The following is an 18387-nucleotide window of genomic DNA, read 5'->3' as shown; positions in this document are numbered from 1 at the left end:
CATGTTCAAGTTTGAGCAAAGTTTCTAGAAGAAACGATAGATTTGAATTTCTCCAAAAAATAGCATGAGTAATGCCTTCAGACTAGGTCTGTTAAATTGCACAGTGGACACATTTATATCATTGTCTGCATGTGATGTTACATGAAAAAAATCCCTCAGCTCTCCCAAGTTGGTTGTGGGTGTTGCAAACGTGACTGGGACCTTTTAATAAAAATATATTCAGGTTAAAATAATTCAAAAGTATAAAAGACTTTAAAAAAACGAAAAAGTCCCAGCTACTCCCGAATGAAATTGACATATTGAGGAGAAAAATAACAAAACTATAATAAATAATTGACAATAACATAACTGAACTCTAGAGAGCCCATTAATAAAGAATGGTGACAATAAATAACTGGGCTATCTCACGAGATTGAGCCCACTAATGTAAAAAAACAACAAAAAAGTTGGGAGAGAAAATTAATAAATAAAAACTAACATAAAAGTGTTCTAAGGTATTGATAGTGATAGGAGACAGTTAGTCTGGCCATCTAGTATTTAAAATGAAGTGAATCACATTTTCCTTTCTATGTTACAACAATGCTTTCAGGAGTTTAACATCTTATGTGTTGACGACTATGCACAGTAGATGATCTCTCAAGGGGATTTATGTCCTCCATTTCCTTTGTTCATTTCTCAAGGTGTTTAATCCTGGCATTTCGTCCCTCACCATCCTGCTTGTGCCACACGGTTCTTGCACATTCTTTTATTTTCTCCCAGGCTCAGTCATGTGCCTAAATCATGTCACTATGCTCCGTAGTACTATCTATTCACATCTATAAGCTGTAAGCTCCCAGCGCGTTGCATCCGCCATGTCCTGTGAGCTCATATAGATTAGCTATTTTCAGCATTTGACACTGTCATACGATCAAGTATAAACCCTCCAGCCCGGTCCATTTCCATGGAGCTGCAGTTGAGTTCCCTGGTTGACAACCTCCATATTCTGGTGTATGATCAACTTTGGTTATGTAAATGAGTTTCCGGCATCTCTCAAGATGAAAGCTGATATCCGGAACTTGAAATTCTGAAAGAGTTCATCTGCCCGAAAGCTCATGCAGTATCTCCACCTGGCCAAAATTGGTTCTTGGATGAGGGGTACACCACACAAAAATGATGGATCGCAGACTTAATGTCCTCCAGTTCCTTCTTGCAGAATCCTTACCAATTTGTGAACAAATGCATGTTTACAGAAATCGGTAAGGTGGACTTCACACGTTCTTTAACATAAGCTTCTGGACTTGTTCTTGCACTGCATGCTTCTCCGTAGTCCTTGTTCTTGGATGTCACTTGGAGATTCAAGTCCTTGCGTCTCACTCAGGGTGCTCGTCTCGATATCTCTCAAACTGACTAATGTCGTTCTGTTTTTGATTCATTGCGGCCTCCAGGCGCTCCTTCCGGGCCACTTTCCCTGGGGTATCCAAGATAATCGGGAGGCACTGGTACTGATGATACAGCTGTGCATAGTTGCTCTTCAGGTCCTGGAGGATGGTCTCCCTCTCGTTGTCGGGCCGATCGGCTTCCTGCTTCCTCCGTTCTTTAACATCGGTGTCAAACGCCTCCTCCATTGACTTGATTGTTTTTCTGAGCAGTTGCAGGTAGTCCTTTTTCCTGATGTATTTGTATACAAGTCCTGAGTGCATGATCTTGTTGTCCAGCCTGTCCATTTCCATGGGACTGTTGGCTATGAAGATGGTCTTGCAGCCCTCAAAGAGGTTAATGTTGCTCTCAATCTGATTCATTGCAGCCTCCAAGCCCTCTTTGCGGGAATTCTTCCCCGGCGTATCTAAGATAATCGGTAGGCACTGGTACCTACCATACAGTTCTGCAAAGTTATTCTTCAGGACCCCGAGGACGGTCTGTCGCACATCGTCAGTCACCGGGTCTTCCTGTCTCCTCTTCCCTTCTCTAACTTGTTCATACTCCTCCTCTAATCTCCTGATCTGCTCCTTGCGATGCCGCATGCACTCAGGGGTTTCTTTTTCTCTGTTGTCCTTTGGGGTCGGGACTCTGAAGTTCTTTTTCATGACGACGTATCTTGGGAGAAATCCTAAGCACCCAAGAAGATGTCTGTCTCCTTAAGCTAAAATAACTACGTTAGCTTGCTTGAGATTTTCTATTCCCACGTGGTATAAACTGTCTTAATAAGATTTCATCGAATGGGCCAGTATTTACAGTGGTGTAGTGTGACGTCACTACTAGCCTTGACCGAATATGGTGTCAACTCTGGCTTGGAGGATGTTGCCACAGTCATTTGTTTAGTAGTTTGAGGCAACAACGTAACATTATCTCCACCAGGTCAATGGCAAGGAACGATTATTATTGCACAGCAGAGCAAACAGACTGATCAGCTTTAGTTTCGAGTGGTGCTAACCACTCCTACATCTGGCTTTGTCTGTTTGTCCCACGCCTGTCCGGGCGCCCATGGGTCACATTGGCCAAGCTTTGCTGGACGCTTAAAATAGCACTACTCACTTCACACTGGGTGTGATTTTTATTTCTAGAACAGTAACCTCAAATGTCCCTTTTCTGATTGGACAATATAAAGCAGGGGTCTTCAACAGGGGGTCCGGGGAGTTACTACAGGGGGTCCTCCAAATGTTTGTGTGATAGAATCTTTTTTTTCTTTTTTTTTCTCCTTTTTTTATGTTAACCACTTGAACCCTAGTGTCCATATTGGGAGAACTTTAGCCAAAGTTCTCCCAATATCTCCCAACTTTTCGGCAAAGATCTTGGTGTAGAGAGGAAAAAGAGCAGACTAAGTACAGAGTGACTGGTCAAGTTTTATAAGTATTGACGGTTCAAGCGGTTAAATATCTGAAAACACAAATTGATATGAATTGAAAATACACTGATGATCGTGCTGTCAAACTATATAATCTATGAAAAGGTTGTGGAGGTTCCTGCTTCATTTCTCTCTCAACTAAGGGGTCCTTGGCCTGAAAACGTTGAAGACCCCTGATATAAAGGATTTGAGGATTGGTCACAAGCTAACATCACAATATATATTTATAATATAAATAGACAACCACACTTTCTAGTTAGTGTGGTTGTGGGCAACACACTATAGTCCTGGGGAAACTTTTTTTGTGAATGGGTTTCAATTGAGTTCAATGGGGGAGTGGTGCAAGCTTGAGGATTGGTCAAGCTTCCCATGACAATCTGGCTATCCAGAGAATAAATTGGCAGGGCAACATACTGTAGTCCTGCATGGTAAACTTTATTTTCTCCACCAGATAAACTTTTTTGTGAATCAGATGCCATTGGAAATTGATGGAAATCAGATGCAATTGGAAACTGAAGGAAAAACATTGAGGAGTGGTTCTAGCTCGAGTATTGGTTGAGCTTCACATGACAGTTAACTTGCTGCAATATATAGCCAGGCCAACCACACTTGCAATATTCCAATTGCACCTTTCTAGTTATTTTCATCCCTGTGACTAGTGTCTGTCTGGTGGAGAATCACTTTGAATCATGAGACACCAAAGCTTCCCCAAACACTGCCTGGCAGAGCCTCCTGTTGAAGTTATTACTCTGCTTCCAAGCTGGGTCAATCACCATTGATTGATATCATATCAGCCATCAACAGACACATCCAGGATGTTGTGGAACACCACCATGGCTAGTAGGGTGATAAATATACAGTATATATTATTATAAATAACCACTATAAGCCCGATTTCAAATATATTGAATAGCAGAGCTTGTTCTGTAGGCTAATATTACAGTTTTGATGTTTTTTCTTTACATTTAAATGTCAATACTCCAATACATTGATATTAAAAAGAAAATATAGTACTTCGTAATTTGTACTTTCGAATACTTGAGTAATGAGTAGGCTAAGGCTATTTAGGCCCTACGTACTTGACTATCATGAGTATGTGCTTAGTTTGTCAAATGAAAAGGCTAAATGACGAAGTACAATCTTAGCAGCATTGAAAATGTACTTAAAGGGGAGATTAAAGGTTTAATTAATGATGACATAGTGCCAGTGGTGGTTCTCCCCTTTAATCGTCTCCCATCAGAGAAAGAATAAGCTACAGCGACCTCTGCTGGAATACAGGACACAGAAAAATCTGATGCATTTCAAAATAGGATCATAATAGCGCCCTTTATCACCCTCTTTAGCTATTATCACATATATTTTAAATATTATTACTCTTTTTATCTAATGATATATTGATGTGAAGTAGCCAGCCCAGTCCAGGGACTCCGGGTACAGGAAAAGACCTCTGCTACTCTGCTAGGCACACAATTCGATAGAGGGGAACCACATGTGGTGTAACAAGCAGACAGCGTGCATGCGCACTTCCAACAGTATTGCCATGTCAACTTATTATAAGCAACTGTGGGCTTATTTATCTGTGATGTTGCTTGTAAAGTATATTGTATGTATTGTATAAGTATATTGCTTGTAAAGTATATTTGCATATTCACAATTCCCAATTTCTAAATTATTTTAACTAGTGGTTCTCAACTATTTTCATATCATGGACCCCCAAATTAATATGTAGGCTATTTGTCCCTGTATCCCCATCTGAAAATGTTTTGTTTCAAGATTTTTTTGGGGGGGAAATAGCAGCTCTACAAGCTCCGCTATTTTCACTACTTCTTACTGTAAACATTTGTTTTCTAATTTGTGGAAGTTCATAGATTTTTCTTTTATTTATCCATGAAATTACTTAGATAGATAGAAAATACTAATTAAAAACAAACAGTGTTGGGGAACCAGTGGCCTAGTCTATTTGTGCACACACTGTTGCTTCTTTTTATGATTCTTTTCCTGGACCTGGTTGCTTAATTCTCTCACAAGATCTGGCAACACTAGCTGACTCCAGCAGAAGAGAAGGGCGAAGAGGAGCAGACTTATTTATGAGCAGAGCAGACAGCAGAGTCAGACCAGACACACGCCGGTTGCATCTGTGCTTTCACTGCCTTGATTTGATTCAACTGGACAAACAACCCGACAGCAAACGTTCAACAAAATGGAGTGGAACCCGATGGAGATCAACCCCGAGGTGAGTAAAACGAGCCTCTTTTTTTTTAACACTGATCATTGTATTTATTTGATAACTATTCAACAGCTTTGTCCACTCGACGCTGTAAACTCACCTTGCTTCCATCTGTTTGTGTGCTTCATCTTTCAGATGCTCAACAAGGTGCGTATGGTCTGGTGTCATCATGATGCTGAGTCATGGTGGTGATGGTGGCTGCCTGGTTTGTTAGATAGGGGTTATTGTCCTTTTTATTCGTTTCATTGGTAAGTTACTGACACACTGTCCTTGTCCAAATACACAAGATGTCGCACGACAATAACCGCACGAATGAATGAAAGACTGAATTATATCCTGCCACTTTCATGGTGTTGTCTGTAAGTGACCAAACTAAACGGAGGCTGAATTGTACATGTGAAACTCATTGTATTATGTTGTAAAGTAATGATGATACAACTGAAGTTGGATTTAGTGTGTGCGATACTCGAATGTATTGTGCATTGAGATGAAATTATTGTGTATTCTGTAGTGTAATGCATTGTGCATTCTAGTCAGAGTAACGTGATGCAGCAGCATGCTGCTCCACCCTCTTGTCTGGGATAAAGGGTGTGGTCGGGATGGATGAACTACAGCTGCACAGTGTCCATTGATTTGATCTCTCAGTGTAAAATGGAACCAAATAGACACATTTTGGTTCCATTTGTACACTAATGTATGAGTTAATTTAGAATTTCACTATGTTGGTTCAAGGTTTGGCCTGTTTCTTTTTATTATTATATCATAATAAATACCATCTAGTTTTATTATTGGAAAAAGGCTTCATGATATCGTCAGCTATGTGACAAAACCAACTGTCACCATAGTCGATTCTGAAATTATATTGAAGAAACAAAAGTATATTTAAGAAATCTATTCCTGAAAGGTTGTGGGTAGCTCTGTGGATCCCAAATGTGACTTGAATCAACAGGATTCGTCTTTGATTCTTGGTACACCATCCCTACCCCCTGGGAACGCATGTTCTTGCAGTATAATGGACCTGTAGCCTGAGCTACCACACCCTCCATGGCAGGGGTGGGCAACTTTGGTGATGGCGAGGGCCACTATATTTCCAGACTCACCCCAGAGGGCCACATTGCATATTGCTAGATTGCTACATACTACTTTGTCATTCTAGTATCTCATACAAAAGAAGCAAAAATAGCAGATCTACAAGCTCAAAACGGCGATGCGTTTTGAGCTTGTAGATCGGCTATTTTTGCTTCTTTTGAATTGGAATCCTGAATTCTTTTTTGTTATTTCTTACTTGGAATCCTGAAATGTAACATTTGGATTTAATTTCAAACGCATTTAATTATATACTCATGTTAACTTTATGAACTTAAATACAAATACATTGGACATATAAAATGGCAATGTAATACTGCTATACTAGTCATTAAGCTACCAATATAGACTGACGGAATTAAAGCAGGTCATGTTTGGAATTGTAACAGCTGAAATCAATAATATATCAGTATTCCGGTATTAACCTGCGGGCCGCATTAAGTGAAGGTGGGGGCCGCATGTGGCCCCCGGGCCGCCAGTTGCCCATGTATGCTCCATGGGAACTCCAAACTTTCTAAAGAAAAAAAAAAATCACAAACTTAATGTGCAGACAGTGCACACAAACCACACTCAAACTGATCCGAACAATCTTTGGAAGCATTTCAACTAGCAGGATTATAGCAATCAGGGGTCTTTGCCATACTGGCTTGTGATGGACATTTTTATTGACATGCAAATGAGCCGACAATAATATAACCATAAACTCATAAAGAGTTGGCCCCGTATGACTATTACAGGGCTGACTGTTGCTCTGAGTGTACAAATGGACTAGACTGACCTTCAGTAATGGTCTTGTGATAAAAAAAAAAAGAACATGTTATGTAAAAAATAATTTGCCACGGACAAGGACAAGTCTTGCCGGCACGGACACATTTGTCCGTGTGCGGACATATTGATGACCCCTGATAGAATGTGTCTTTGTTTCAGATGCTGACTAAGTTGGGCGTGGCTGGAAGCTGGCATTTCGTGGATGTTTTAGGCATGGACGGGGAGTCAATGTCCTCTGTGCCTTCACCCTCCTGTGCTCTGATGCTGCTCTTTCCCCTGACACCAAAGGTGTGTAGAGTATATGTTTGAGTGACATGTATTGCTTGATTTATACCGAAAAGTGCAGATCAATCGGGCTTACTGTGTTTTTAAAATGAGCCCAAACTCTATATATTGTTGAGATTGAAAACTACATGAGATCTGTGTGAAAGCTGGTGTACGTTGTACATTTAGTTTTGTTAAAATGAGTGTTTAAAGGCTCTATATTCTGATTAGCTATCATTGCTACACAGCGTTGGTTCAGTAACAGGGGGTCTCCCAGTCTCAAGCTCTTTGGTAAACAGAACATTCAGGTCAGGATACCAATTTTATCCATTCAGGGAAGAACTTGTAGAGGATGAACAAGTTGTATCATCAGCGATGAAATGAAAATGGACACCCTACTAATACATTTGACAAAGATGCATGTCTTTGTGGCTCCTCCTGTTTTCTAAAGAGATGGGGTGGTCCCCCCCCCCCTTTTTTTTTAAACACTCTACAGTCCTTACTAGTACTATTAGAATATAGTCAGCTTTTATCCAAAATGTATTTTATCAAAACTATCCCACCTGCTTGAATTACTGTATGCCAATATTGGAGCTTAGTTTACAGATCGTCGCTGTCGGGTGGAAAACTCTTTATGTCCAAAACATACCTTTCAGGATTCAAAAATGGCAAAAGTACCAGATCTGCAAGCTCGAAGTGTGGAGCAACGCGGTTTGAGCTTGTAGATCTTTTGCTCTGCTTATCGTGCCATGACACTGTGTGTGTGTGTGTGTGTGTGTGTGTGTGTGTGTGTGTGTCAGCATGAGTCTTTCAGGAAAGAACAGGTGGACAAGGTGGTAGATGATTCGGACGTCTACTTCCTGAAGCAGACGGTGGTGAACTCCTGTGGCACCGTGGCTCTGCTGCACTCCGTTGCCAACAACCAGAGCAAAGTGGAGTTCGGTGAGGGCGCGTCCACATCCCAGTGCTCATCACTCATGAGGGAGTGATGAGCGTGGGGGGAAAATCATAATATGTGAATGCTGTTGCATGTGGGATGGTGAATATCGTTGCTGTCGGGCAGAAACCTATCTCCATATTCTAACAGTTTTTTCGTAAATTGCTGTGCTACTTGTTCATGCAACGGTGTCACACAAAAGCATCAAAAGTAGCTGATCTTCAAAATGTGAGCTTGCAGATCTTCTACTTTTGCCTTTTCTTTGTTTTTGAATCCTTAACAGTAGCCGTTTTGGACATGAGGTTTCCACCCGATAGATAATATGGAGGAGAGGATAGATAAGAGTTCCTCAAGTGAGACTTGTAATTATATCTGGTTCGGTAAAGACGTCTTATTGTAACCTGCATGCATTGACTGCCTCCCTTCCACTGTTGACCTCTCTTGGCTGTTGCTAGGTTTCTTCCAATGAACGCCTTATTGTAAAAATACAGAGGCAGAGAACTCTACTCTGTATAGAATGTATAATGGTCCTTTAACCACATGGTTTCCCTCATCTGGGCATGGTATGATATTAGGTGAACATTCAGGGAAAATGCAATAGGCACACATTTGGTGACATGTCAGATCTACAAGTTCGCAACGTGAGCTTCTAGGTCGGCCATTTTCTACATATTTTGCCTAGAGGGGACCAAGTATAGACTCCTGGGGGGTGCGGGCCATCAAAGTATAACCTTACTCAAAAAGGCTTTTGACCCAGCAGCTTCTCTTTCCTGTTCTGTAGGTTATTGGTGTTTTTCCTACGTCCAGGAAACCACAATGTTCCAAATTATGTAGTCTGAATCAACTTTCAGAGACTTGAAATTAGCTTTAGATGGATAATCCAACATGGTGAACGTGAGCGTCTGCATGAGGCTGCATTAGTCAAGTCAGCTATGTTTTGCTTGACCACAATGTTATTTAGATCACATTGTTTGTTTGCCTGCTATCCTAGTTGCTTTGAAGCACTAGATTGTTCTCTTCACTCTACTTATTTACTCTGCTGTGTAATGTTTAAGTATGCTTCATGCCATTTACTCTGACTTGGCACATGTAAGTCACTCTGGATAAGAACTGCTATATGCCTAAATTGTAGTTGTCTATCACAAACCGCCGGAGCATTTGGCACCAAATCATTATTTTGTCTTCATACTTTTTGATTTCAATTGATAATGGCAGTCAATGGGTCTGGGTCTTTAATGAGCTGAAACCTTGCCCGAATGTGACTCATACATCAGACGACGGACGTCACTGGAAGGCTAGAGACGCATCACAGCATCACACTGTTCCCATGTGAATCCTGAGATCACATGATTTTTTGTCTAAAGCTATGGTGGCATATGATAAAGGAGTCCATTTGGAGTGTTTTAAAAAAAAAAGTCTAGATGAAAATGGTCCCTGGAAAGATTGCTAGATTTTAATATTCAAAATCTATAATGCATGTCAATTTGTGATATTGTCCAGAAAAGTAGATGATTTAATATAATTTAGAAACTGGTCGGCAATGATGTAAAGATTTTTAAAATGCATGAGTCATAGCCATCGACTCATGACTCATGGTCATTGATTTTAAACGTGTCTTTGTGCCCTGTCATAGACGGTGACTCAGCACTGAAGACGTTCCTCGACGAGACTGCAAACATGTCTGCTGATGACCGTGCCAAACATCTAGAGAAGAATAAGGTAACAGACTTAATTTCTTTGTGATTATAATTTCTTTATAAATAAGTTATATCTTTTATTTTTAGTCAGTGAGTATGAACAGGAGAAAGACAACACGCCATCCCTTACAGAGGCATACTATAACTGATTTTGCTGCTCATGGTATAGTAATAGCGAAATGTTCAATAGTAATGAGCACTGGGTGGCTTTTAAAAGATCAGGCTTTTTATACATATTTTTTAAAATGTACAAAAAATTAAACCAATTTGGTTCCATGCATTTGTACAGTTGTTGGAGTTCTATAACAGATTAACAGATGCTGGCCAGGATGGAGAAAAACGGTTGATTGTAAACTATCGATATTTTAGTAAAAATTGAACATTTAATTTAGTTGTAAGTTTTAACATCTAAACCTGCTGGATTAAACTTTGATTGGACTTTGGTACAGTTTCCATAGTATGTGTACAGTGATTGACAGGCGATTAGTTGAACCCTTGAATGAACACTTTTAGGGACCGGCACACGCAACATGGTGGTGACCAAAATGATAATGTGTCAACCGATTAGAAAGATACTTCTGCCTCTGGTGAGAGCACATCTCTTGGGACTACAAGGTCGGGACACAAACCTGTCTGGCCTCACAGATAAAAATGAATTGCTGGATTAAGAGACTGCTGGTTCTGGCAACAGATTTGGGCTAAATTTAGGCATTTAGCAGACACTCCTAATCCAGAGTGATTTACAATAAGCAAGGTATTACATCAATACAACACATGCATAGAAATGGTAATCTAAGAAAACTTGGGTAGACCAAGCACCTATTCAGTAAAAATGTATAAAAGACAAACCATTTAAAAACTTCTATATAAATTACATGTATGGTGATGGTCATTGAGTGAAGGCAAGTACAGTAAGTGCTATAGGCTAAGGTGGAGTCTGAAGAGGTGAGTCTTCAGAACACGGTGGCACTAGCTCTTTCCCTGGTTTAAGTGCTTGAACCCTAGCATCCCTACTCGGGCATATCACAAAAGGTGAGCACTTGGTGAAAAAAAGAAGCAATGGATCTATGCATCATGATGCGTTTTGAGTTTTTAGAAATTGTGTGTGTGTATAAACCCTGGGGGAACCCTCTAAACCAGGGGTCTTCAACGTTTTCAGGCCGGGGACCCCCAAACTGATGGGGAGATGGAGCAGGGACCCCCTACCACCTTGTAGGTTGGGGGGTCGGGGCTACGACATATTTTTTTATTTTAAACATGTACAATATATATTATAGCGAGCAGGGTGGCCATAACACTACAATTTCTAAACATACTAATTATTAACTGAGAACCAATGTCAATAATATCAACAACTGTCAATTGCATAGTAATCATGTATTCAAGCTATTGAAAATGGATAGAATCATGATTAATTTTTTAACATAAATGTGGAAAATGGCAAAAAAAAAAAGATTTTTTTGAAAAAAAAAATATATATCTTTTTAATTGTTTAATCAAGCAACAATTTCGCGGACCCCCTGCAGTAGCTCCGCGGACCCCCTAGGGGTCGCGGACCCCCTGTTGAAGACCTCTGCTCTAAACGAAGTGTATAGTGTGGTTAAATAACATGGAACTCACTGGCCAACTGAAATATTCTACATAAAGCCTCCATATTTTGTGCAATGAGAGACGATATCCTCAGTTTAACATAATTATTTTCTCTTCTCCTCCAAGGCCATCCGGGAGGCTCATGATGAGGCGGCTGCACAGGGCCAGTGTAGGGTAAGCTCTCTTCACAGCTGTTTGGATATATCATGTATATTAGAAAATGTAACGTTCACAATAGTTTTGGTAACTTTTTGTTATGTTATCAGTTCAGTAAAACCAGGGCTGACTTGCCAGGGATAATGATTTTCAGTTTCTCATTACTGAAACGCAATATATAACAATACAAGATCCAAGTCTCCAATGTTTCACTTTCTCAGCCGGAAGCCGATAAAATCAACTTCCACTTCATTACCTTCATCAACATGAAAGGACAGCTCTATGAACTGGGTGAGTGTGTCAGTGTTTCTATTATAGTACCATATCAAGGTTGATTGTATTGTGGCTGTGGGTTTGGAGACTTTATGACAGGTATTGAGGGCACTGTCCCTTGACTATCTTAAATACCAATCCTATTGATATTCTACCCTGAGCCATCCCAAACTAGAAGTGTGTTGGAATTTGTGGGCTTAAGGTAGTATGACATGAGGTGTTTGACACAAATCTTGACCTTCAGATCAAAATTCAATTTCTTCCCTGAGCAACAGGCAGGCTCTTTTAGCTCACTGGTAAAATAAAATGTCAGCATTTGCGCAGGAGACGTTCGTTCAACTCTGGGGTAGAACATTAAAGTTACATGGTCCAGCTTCAAGATATTCCTTTAATTCAAATTGAGCATTTGAATTGATCAAACCAGCTGTAGAATACATGTTCAAAAGCATCTTCCATGAACTCTGATGGTTTTGTATATTTCATAAAGGCAAAAGTTAAAGCCTCAATCTGTGATTTCTTGAACTCTTTGGCTGTATGTGGAACAGCAGAAACGGTTTTAGAAAGATAATACCAAAGCACCATAATTTCGTATGTGGAACAGCTGAAACTAGTTTACAGCAATAATGCCAAACAATTATTTTATATACTTACTTAATAGTTATGGCTAAGGAAAATTAAATCTACTTGAAAATGGATTATCCAGACTGTTTAGCTATTAAGTAGAGCTACATTACATCTTTCATTTCCATTAGAACTATAATGTCGATTTGGGTATGCTAATTAGTTGGCTAGAGCCTCTGGTAAAAAAAGATAATCTAAAATCGGCAATTTCAGTTGCCTTTTTCAAGATGTTTTGGCCATCATGTCCAATCTGCACAGTTTAAAGCTCGTTGGATGCTAGCTCTGGTCCATAGCGTTAGTGGAGTTCTCCCTAACGCTATGTTCCTCTTCCTCCGTATTCCTTGGCAAAACCGGAAAACCCTGCCGTCTGGTCCGAAAATAACAAAAACTGTTTCGCCCCTCACCAAACCAAAGGTATCATTGGACAGTTGAAAGCTTACTCTACTTAGTGGACGCGGGCTGAGCCCCCCACCACACGATTAAAATACATTTCTAGGACAAAATGAAAAATATTCTACCGGATGGAGACTCCATTTCTTCTCGTTTTTCACTATTTGTCGTCGCCATCAAGGTGCCAACTCACTACTGCCGCGCAGGTCAGAGGACCGAATTACACCGAGCATTAGTCTCACTGGGTGTTATTCAACTCTGTGACGTTGGAAGCGCTGTTTCGTAAAAACGAGGAAGAGCGTCTCCATCCGGTGGAATATTTTTCATTTTGCCCTAGAAATGTATTTTAATCGTGTGGTGGGGGGCTCAGACCTCGTCCACTAAGTAGAGTAAGCTTTCAACTGTCCACTGATACCTTTAAGTTTGGTTTGATGAGGGGCGAAACAGTTTTTGTTATTTTTGGACCAGACGGCGGGGTTTTCCGGTTTTGCCAAGGAATACGGAGGAAGAGGAACATAGCGTTCGGGAGAACTCTACTCCACTAACGCTATGGACCAGAGCTAGTTGGATGCGTGACTTTGAGGACATTAAGCTGATGGGCCGGTCAATACTACTTAGTTTGAGTATCACTGCTGTAGGGATTCAGTGGCTGAGCTTAGACTTATACAGATGCAAGGGTTATACAACTATTCCAAGCTGTATTACTTCACATTTTGTAAACTCTTCAAGAAAGGTAGTAGATTTATATGCTGTAAATAATATACTGTACACATTATAATCATCCATATGATGAGATCATTAAGCAACAATAGTGCAAGAAAGGGTCTCTAAGCATCTGCTGTGTTGTGCAACAGAATGCATACAGCACACTTGAGGTGCGTGTGGTGTATAGCCTTGCTTAATTTTCTCTTTTGTTTGTTTTTAGATGGGAGAATGGCCGGGGCACTGAAGCATGGAGACACCACAGATGATTCCTTCATTAAGGTAATAACTATGGCTGTGTTTCTGTTGCTATCCTTACAGTTTTGAGTGAAATGACTTAATGCAGGGGTCTTCAAAGTTTCTCAGGCGAAGGACCCCTTAGCTGAGAGGGAGACAAAGCAGGGACCCCCCACTACATATTGTATAAAATTGTGTTGCAGATTTTGTTCGACTTGTCTGACAGCACTGTCATCAGTCTAAGTTGGATTCGTGTTAATGTGTTTTTTCTTTTTCAGACATTTAGCCACTTAAATCGTTGATTGTTTACTTAGTACATTTGACCTTTCACTCTGTACTTGGTCTGCTCTTTTATTTTACCTCTACACTAAACCTATTTGCCAAAAATAGCCGATCTGCAAGCTGCGAGGCGTTGAGAGCTTGTAGATCTGCTATTTTTGTCTGAACTTCTCATCAGAATAGGGATGTGAGGGTTCAAGTTGTTTATTTACAAGAATGATCCTATCACACATAGATTTGGTGGCCTCCCCAAATCTGAGGACCCCCTGTTGAAGACCCCTGACTTAGTGCAAGGACCTAGTTATTATCTTTTCACACACACAAAGCCAAATGGCTTGTTGTACTGTTCTCTGAAGATGAAAATCTGAACTATAGTAATAAGTCACTTTATTGGTTTGTTTGCATGAAGAATGTGACTTGATGGGTTGACCAACTTGAGGGTAGGCCAGGGGGTTCCCAAAAGCACACTTGTGTCCATGTGCTGTGAGATCAGCCTTGGTATTTCGACAACAATACTGTACCATATTGAAAAATGTTATCCATTCAATTGTACTAACTATAACAGTACTTGTGTGCACTCATTTCATAATTCTGTGCCCTATAGACACATTTTGAATCACCTTTCAACCAGTTGTCTCTATATTGAGCAAGTCATAGATTCCATTTTCCAATACTATTACACTCCACTACATCTCGGATCCAAATATTGTACTTTTACTCCACTACATTTATTTGAAAACCTACTTACTTTGCAGATATACATTATAATGTTCTAAAACATAAATGGACCACTTTAGCCCTATTTTATACTGCAGCTATTTGAAAATGGACGATCTACAAGCACACACCACGTTGTGAGCTTGTAGATCTGCTATTTTCAATCATTTTTGTACTTTTTACTTTTGGTACTTTAAGTATATTTTGATGCCAACACTTTCATGCTTTTACTCAAGTACATTTTAAATTCCAGAATCTTACTAGTATTTCTATATTGCAATATTGGTATTTTTACTAAGTACAAAATGTAAATACTTGACCGTAGGGCTGTCACGATATGACATTTTACGTGACGATTAATTGTCAGTCAAATAATTGGCGATTAACGATTTAATTGTGTTTTTGTCGTTGATAATTACATTTCTGTTTGGCTTGTAGGCTTTGAAGTTGTACATGGTAGATATGACACATAACCTAAATATACAAAGAAATTACTGACATATTTGACAACTTACTACTTAAAAAATAACTGATAGTGGAAATAGCCGATCTACAAGCTCACAACGCGTCGCTTGTAGATCTGCTATTTCCACTATTTCGGACATTTTTCAATATTCACGATTATGACGATTATGACAAAATAATTGCGATAATGTCAAATCACGATTAGACGATTATGTAATAAATGTGACAGCCCTACTTCACCGCTGTCCTTTTTGTTCCCCTCCAGGATGCTGCTGCTGTGTGTCGTGAATTCATGGAACGGGAGAAGGGCGAAGTCCGTTTCTCTGCGGTGGCACTCTGTCACAGTTAGACATCCCCAACAAGTAGAATTACTAACACCACCACAATAGAAACCAAATAACTGTTGAGAGCTCACACACAAAACATCCCCAGGCGTTGCAGAATGTCCTGTACACACACACATACATCTGCAGACACTTTGCACTATATAGCACACATTGTTACACAGAGCACACTCACAACTTGCCAACAAAGCGTTATTTGCTTGCGCGTGCGTCTGTGACATCTACACATGCTCAGTGAGTCCGCTTTTCGATGCATGTCGGTACAAGCTCGCCCAAGCCTTTAATGTGATGTCACTTAGCACTGGAATTTTGTTATTTTAATATTTCTACTGTTTTCTGAACTTCTATTGAGATCAGACAAACATCACTGCCTGTGAACATGTGTGAATTTGTCTGTTGTGCCTTTTGTCTGTATGTTTATAGTTCATAGTTTGTGCATTTGGATTAGTTTAATATTTCAATTGTTTGAGAATCTGGAATTGGATGACTACGTTCAGTGGCAACTGATGGAAATGTTGGATTAGAAGTTTTATTGATGAGAATCTTGTTAAATGTGAGGGAATGTAAATTCCAGTCACTGCACTGCTGTGTGAACTCATGTATCTCAGAAAAAACAGAGGTAGTCCTGAAGATGGAAAGATCCGAATTCAGATTCTTGTGTGCACCTTAACATGAGACTACCGGTGTTCCAATCCTTTGCCTTTCTCCATGTTTTTGAAAGAATGTTTAGTTTGTAATGTTTGTAATGCCACTTGTTAATTTGCACTCTTTATTTGGGTGAGGTTTCAGTCGATGTTGTAAACCTGTCATTTACACTGTTGGTGGGCAAAGGTCTAGAAGCCTGTTAAAAAAAAAGAGTGTCCATTTGAAAGAATTGTACTGGGGTTTGACACTAGGCTTGACACCAAACCTTTTGCCTTTTTTGGAAGGTTCCCACTCTGTTCTATTGACAATGCAGCTGTGTTCCAGTCAATAAAAAGCAACCTTTAACCTGAACCACAAGTTTTCTCTTTGTCAAGTGAGAAAATATTTTCAGACATGCTTCCTTGTCACAGCTATTCAATGTCCTGTATGTTTTGAAGTATAACATCCAGTGAGCAGGCTAAAAACTAACGGTCCAACTCTACTCTTATCAAGGAGGCTCCAGGCTTGACTGAAACTTTGATTTTTGAAGTTTTGGAAGCTGCAGTGCTTCAGCACCATGGACAGCGGCTGATGCAGAGCTCGGAACAGCACTGGATATAAAACAATACAATGTTCAATATGCCCTGTGCACAGAAGCCATTTTGAAGAGAAATTGGGCCCCTTCCTTCAGTCAAAGATGTTACCAATGATTCTGATTGAGGCTCTGTCCCGTTTAGTGTGGCACATTGATTCTTAAATGTTTTAATTTCAAGGACCATAACTGGACCCGCACAGGTCCATTTGTTCACTCAAGAGTTAGACCCAAGGACACTGAGACCCACTGGTTCAGCAGAGTGTTTCCAGTGAGCCAACATGCACTACCTATCAGCACTCTGACCAGAATGGACCAGAGCCTGGTATCATTGGTATCACCTGTGAAGGAAGGAAATAAGGAAGGGGCCCAATTTCTTTACAATATGGCCTGTGCATGGAGCCTAGCTTTAAATGTTAGTTTAAAGCTGTACAGTATGTTCCTAAATATTGAGATGGCAAGGTCAAAACAATGCCTTTAGCTGTTCACTGAACAGATCTGCATTTGTGCCCTTATTTCCATTATACCCATCCTGCAATATGATGTCTATGAATGTCCTTAGGCCTATTTTTGTGTCTCCCATATCTCTATGATGACAATATTCTGTTTAAGGTGTTTTATGGGCTTAAATAGACCACACAAAATGTCTTAGCCTTTGTTTTTATGAAATGGACCTATTGGACGTTTGACCACTTTGAATAGCTTTAAAAATCTTTAAAAAAGTAATAACCAGGCTATCTACAAGCTTATTGTACATCTGATATTTTTGAAAATGTTTGAAAGATTCTAATTCATCTTTTCTGGAGGTCCATCCATGGCATAAAATAATTTCAAATTAAGTTTGAGAACCACTGAACAATGAAGTTAAAAGCTATCAATGTAACGTCAACGACATTTGACAAATAGCAAACATTATGTAAAAACGCGAAACTATAATATCCTAATATTAGCTACTTGGCTATAATCTATTTACCTAACATCTAGCCTTCACTGAAGGCTTGTTAGATTTTCTCATTCTTTAACGTTGTCATGTTGGTCAATGGCTTTGATTGATTGATTGATTGATTGAAGACTTTATTAGAAGTTTGCATAGGAAAAGGTACAGTTTCATGACGGTACAGTTCACTGGTACAAGGTCTACTAAAAGGAGATCCATGAAAAGACTAAGCTTATTTCCACTGGAAACCATTGAAGTATCTCATATAACATTGAATGACAGACAAATAGAACACAGTACTATGCAGTAGATATGTAAAGAAAAACAAAAAACAAACAAAAAGCTAGTAATTTTACGTTACGTCAGCTGTTAACTCATTCATGACATTTGAAAGACAACCTTTTTTATAATACAGAAATGTTTAATAACTTGTCTCTAACGGAGCTCATTTACAGTAGTGGTCCATCCATGTCGTTCTGCCGAGTCGACGCTAGGTGACAGTGTTGCACCGTTTGACTGCACAGCATTTATCCAGTTCACTTCATTTCTCTGTCCAATTTCCAAATGGACCATTTTGGGTCTTTATTATAACTAAATGGAACCAAATTTGATTCCATTCGGTTCCATTTGTACTCTCTCAGAATTAAATAAACGTGGAGT

The 18387-nt window shown here is 39.7% G+C and overlaps 1 protein-coding gene across 1 annotated transcript; it reads left to right on the top strand.

Moving 5' to 3' along the window:
- Positions 1-5021: 5021 nt before the first annotated feature.
- Positions 5022-15598, top strand: uchl1 (ubiquitin carboxyl-terminal esterase L1 (ubiquitin thiolesterase); the record flags this gene model as incomplete). Its single annotated transcript, XM_080721706.1, has 9 exons — positions 5022-5054; positions 5184-5195; positions 7062-7190; positions 7967-8108; positions 9737-9822; positions 11517-11564; positions 11768-11837; positions 13756-13814; positions 15496-15598. 9 exons carry the CDS (start codon positions 5022-5024, stop codon positions 15577-15579), a joined length of 663 nt encoding a protein of 220 aa, XP_080577832.1. The 3' UTR covers positions 15580-15598.
- Positions 15599-18387: the final 2789 nt, after the last annotated feature.

Source organism: Nannobrachium achirus (genome assembly GCF_963921795.1).
Source record: "Nannobrachium achirus genome assembly, chromosome: 3".
NCBI lineage: Eukaryota > Metazoa > Chordata > Actinopteri > Myctophiformes > Myctophidae > Nannobrachium > Nannobrachium achirus.
Note: the sequence above shows the minus strand (reverse complement) of the source record. Positions and strands in the feature narration are given on the sequence as shown.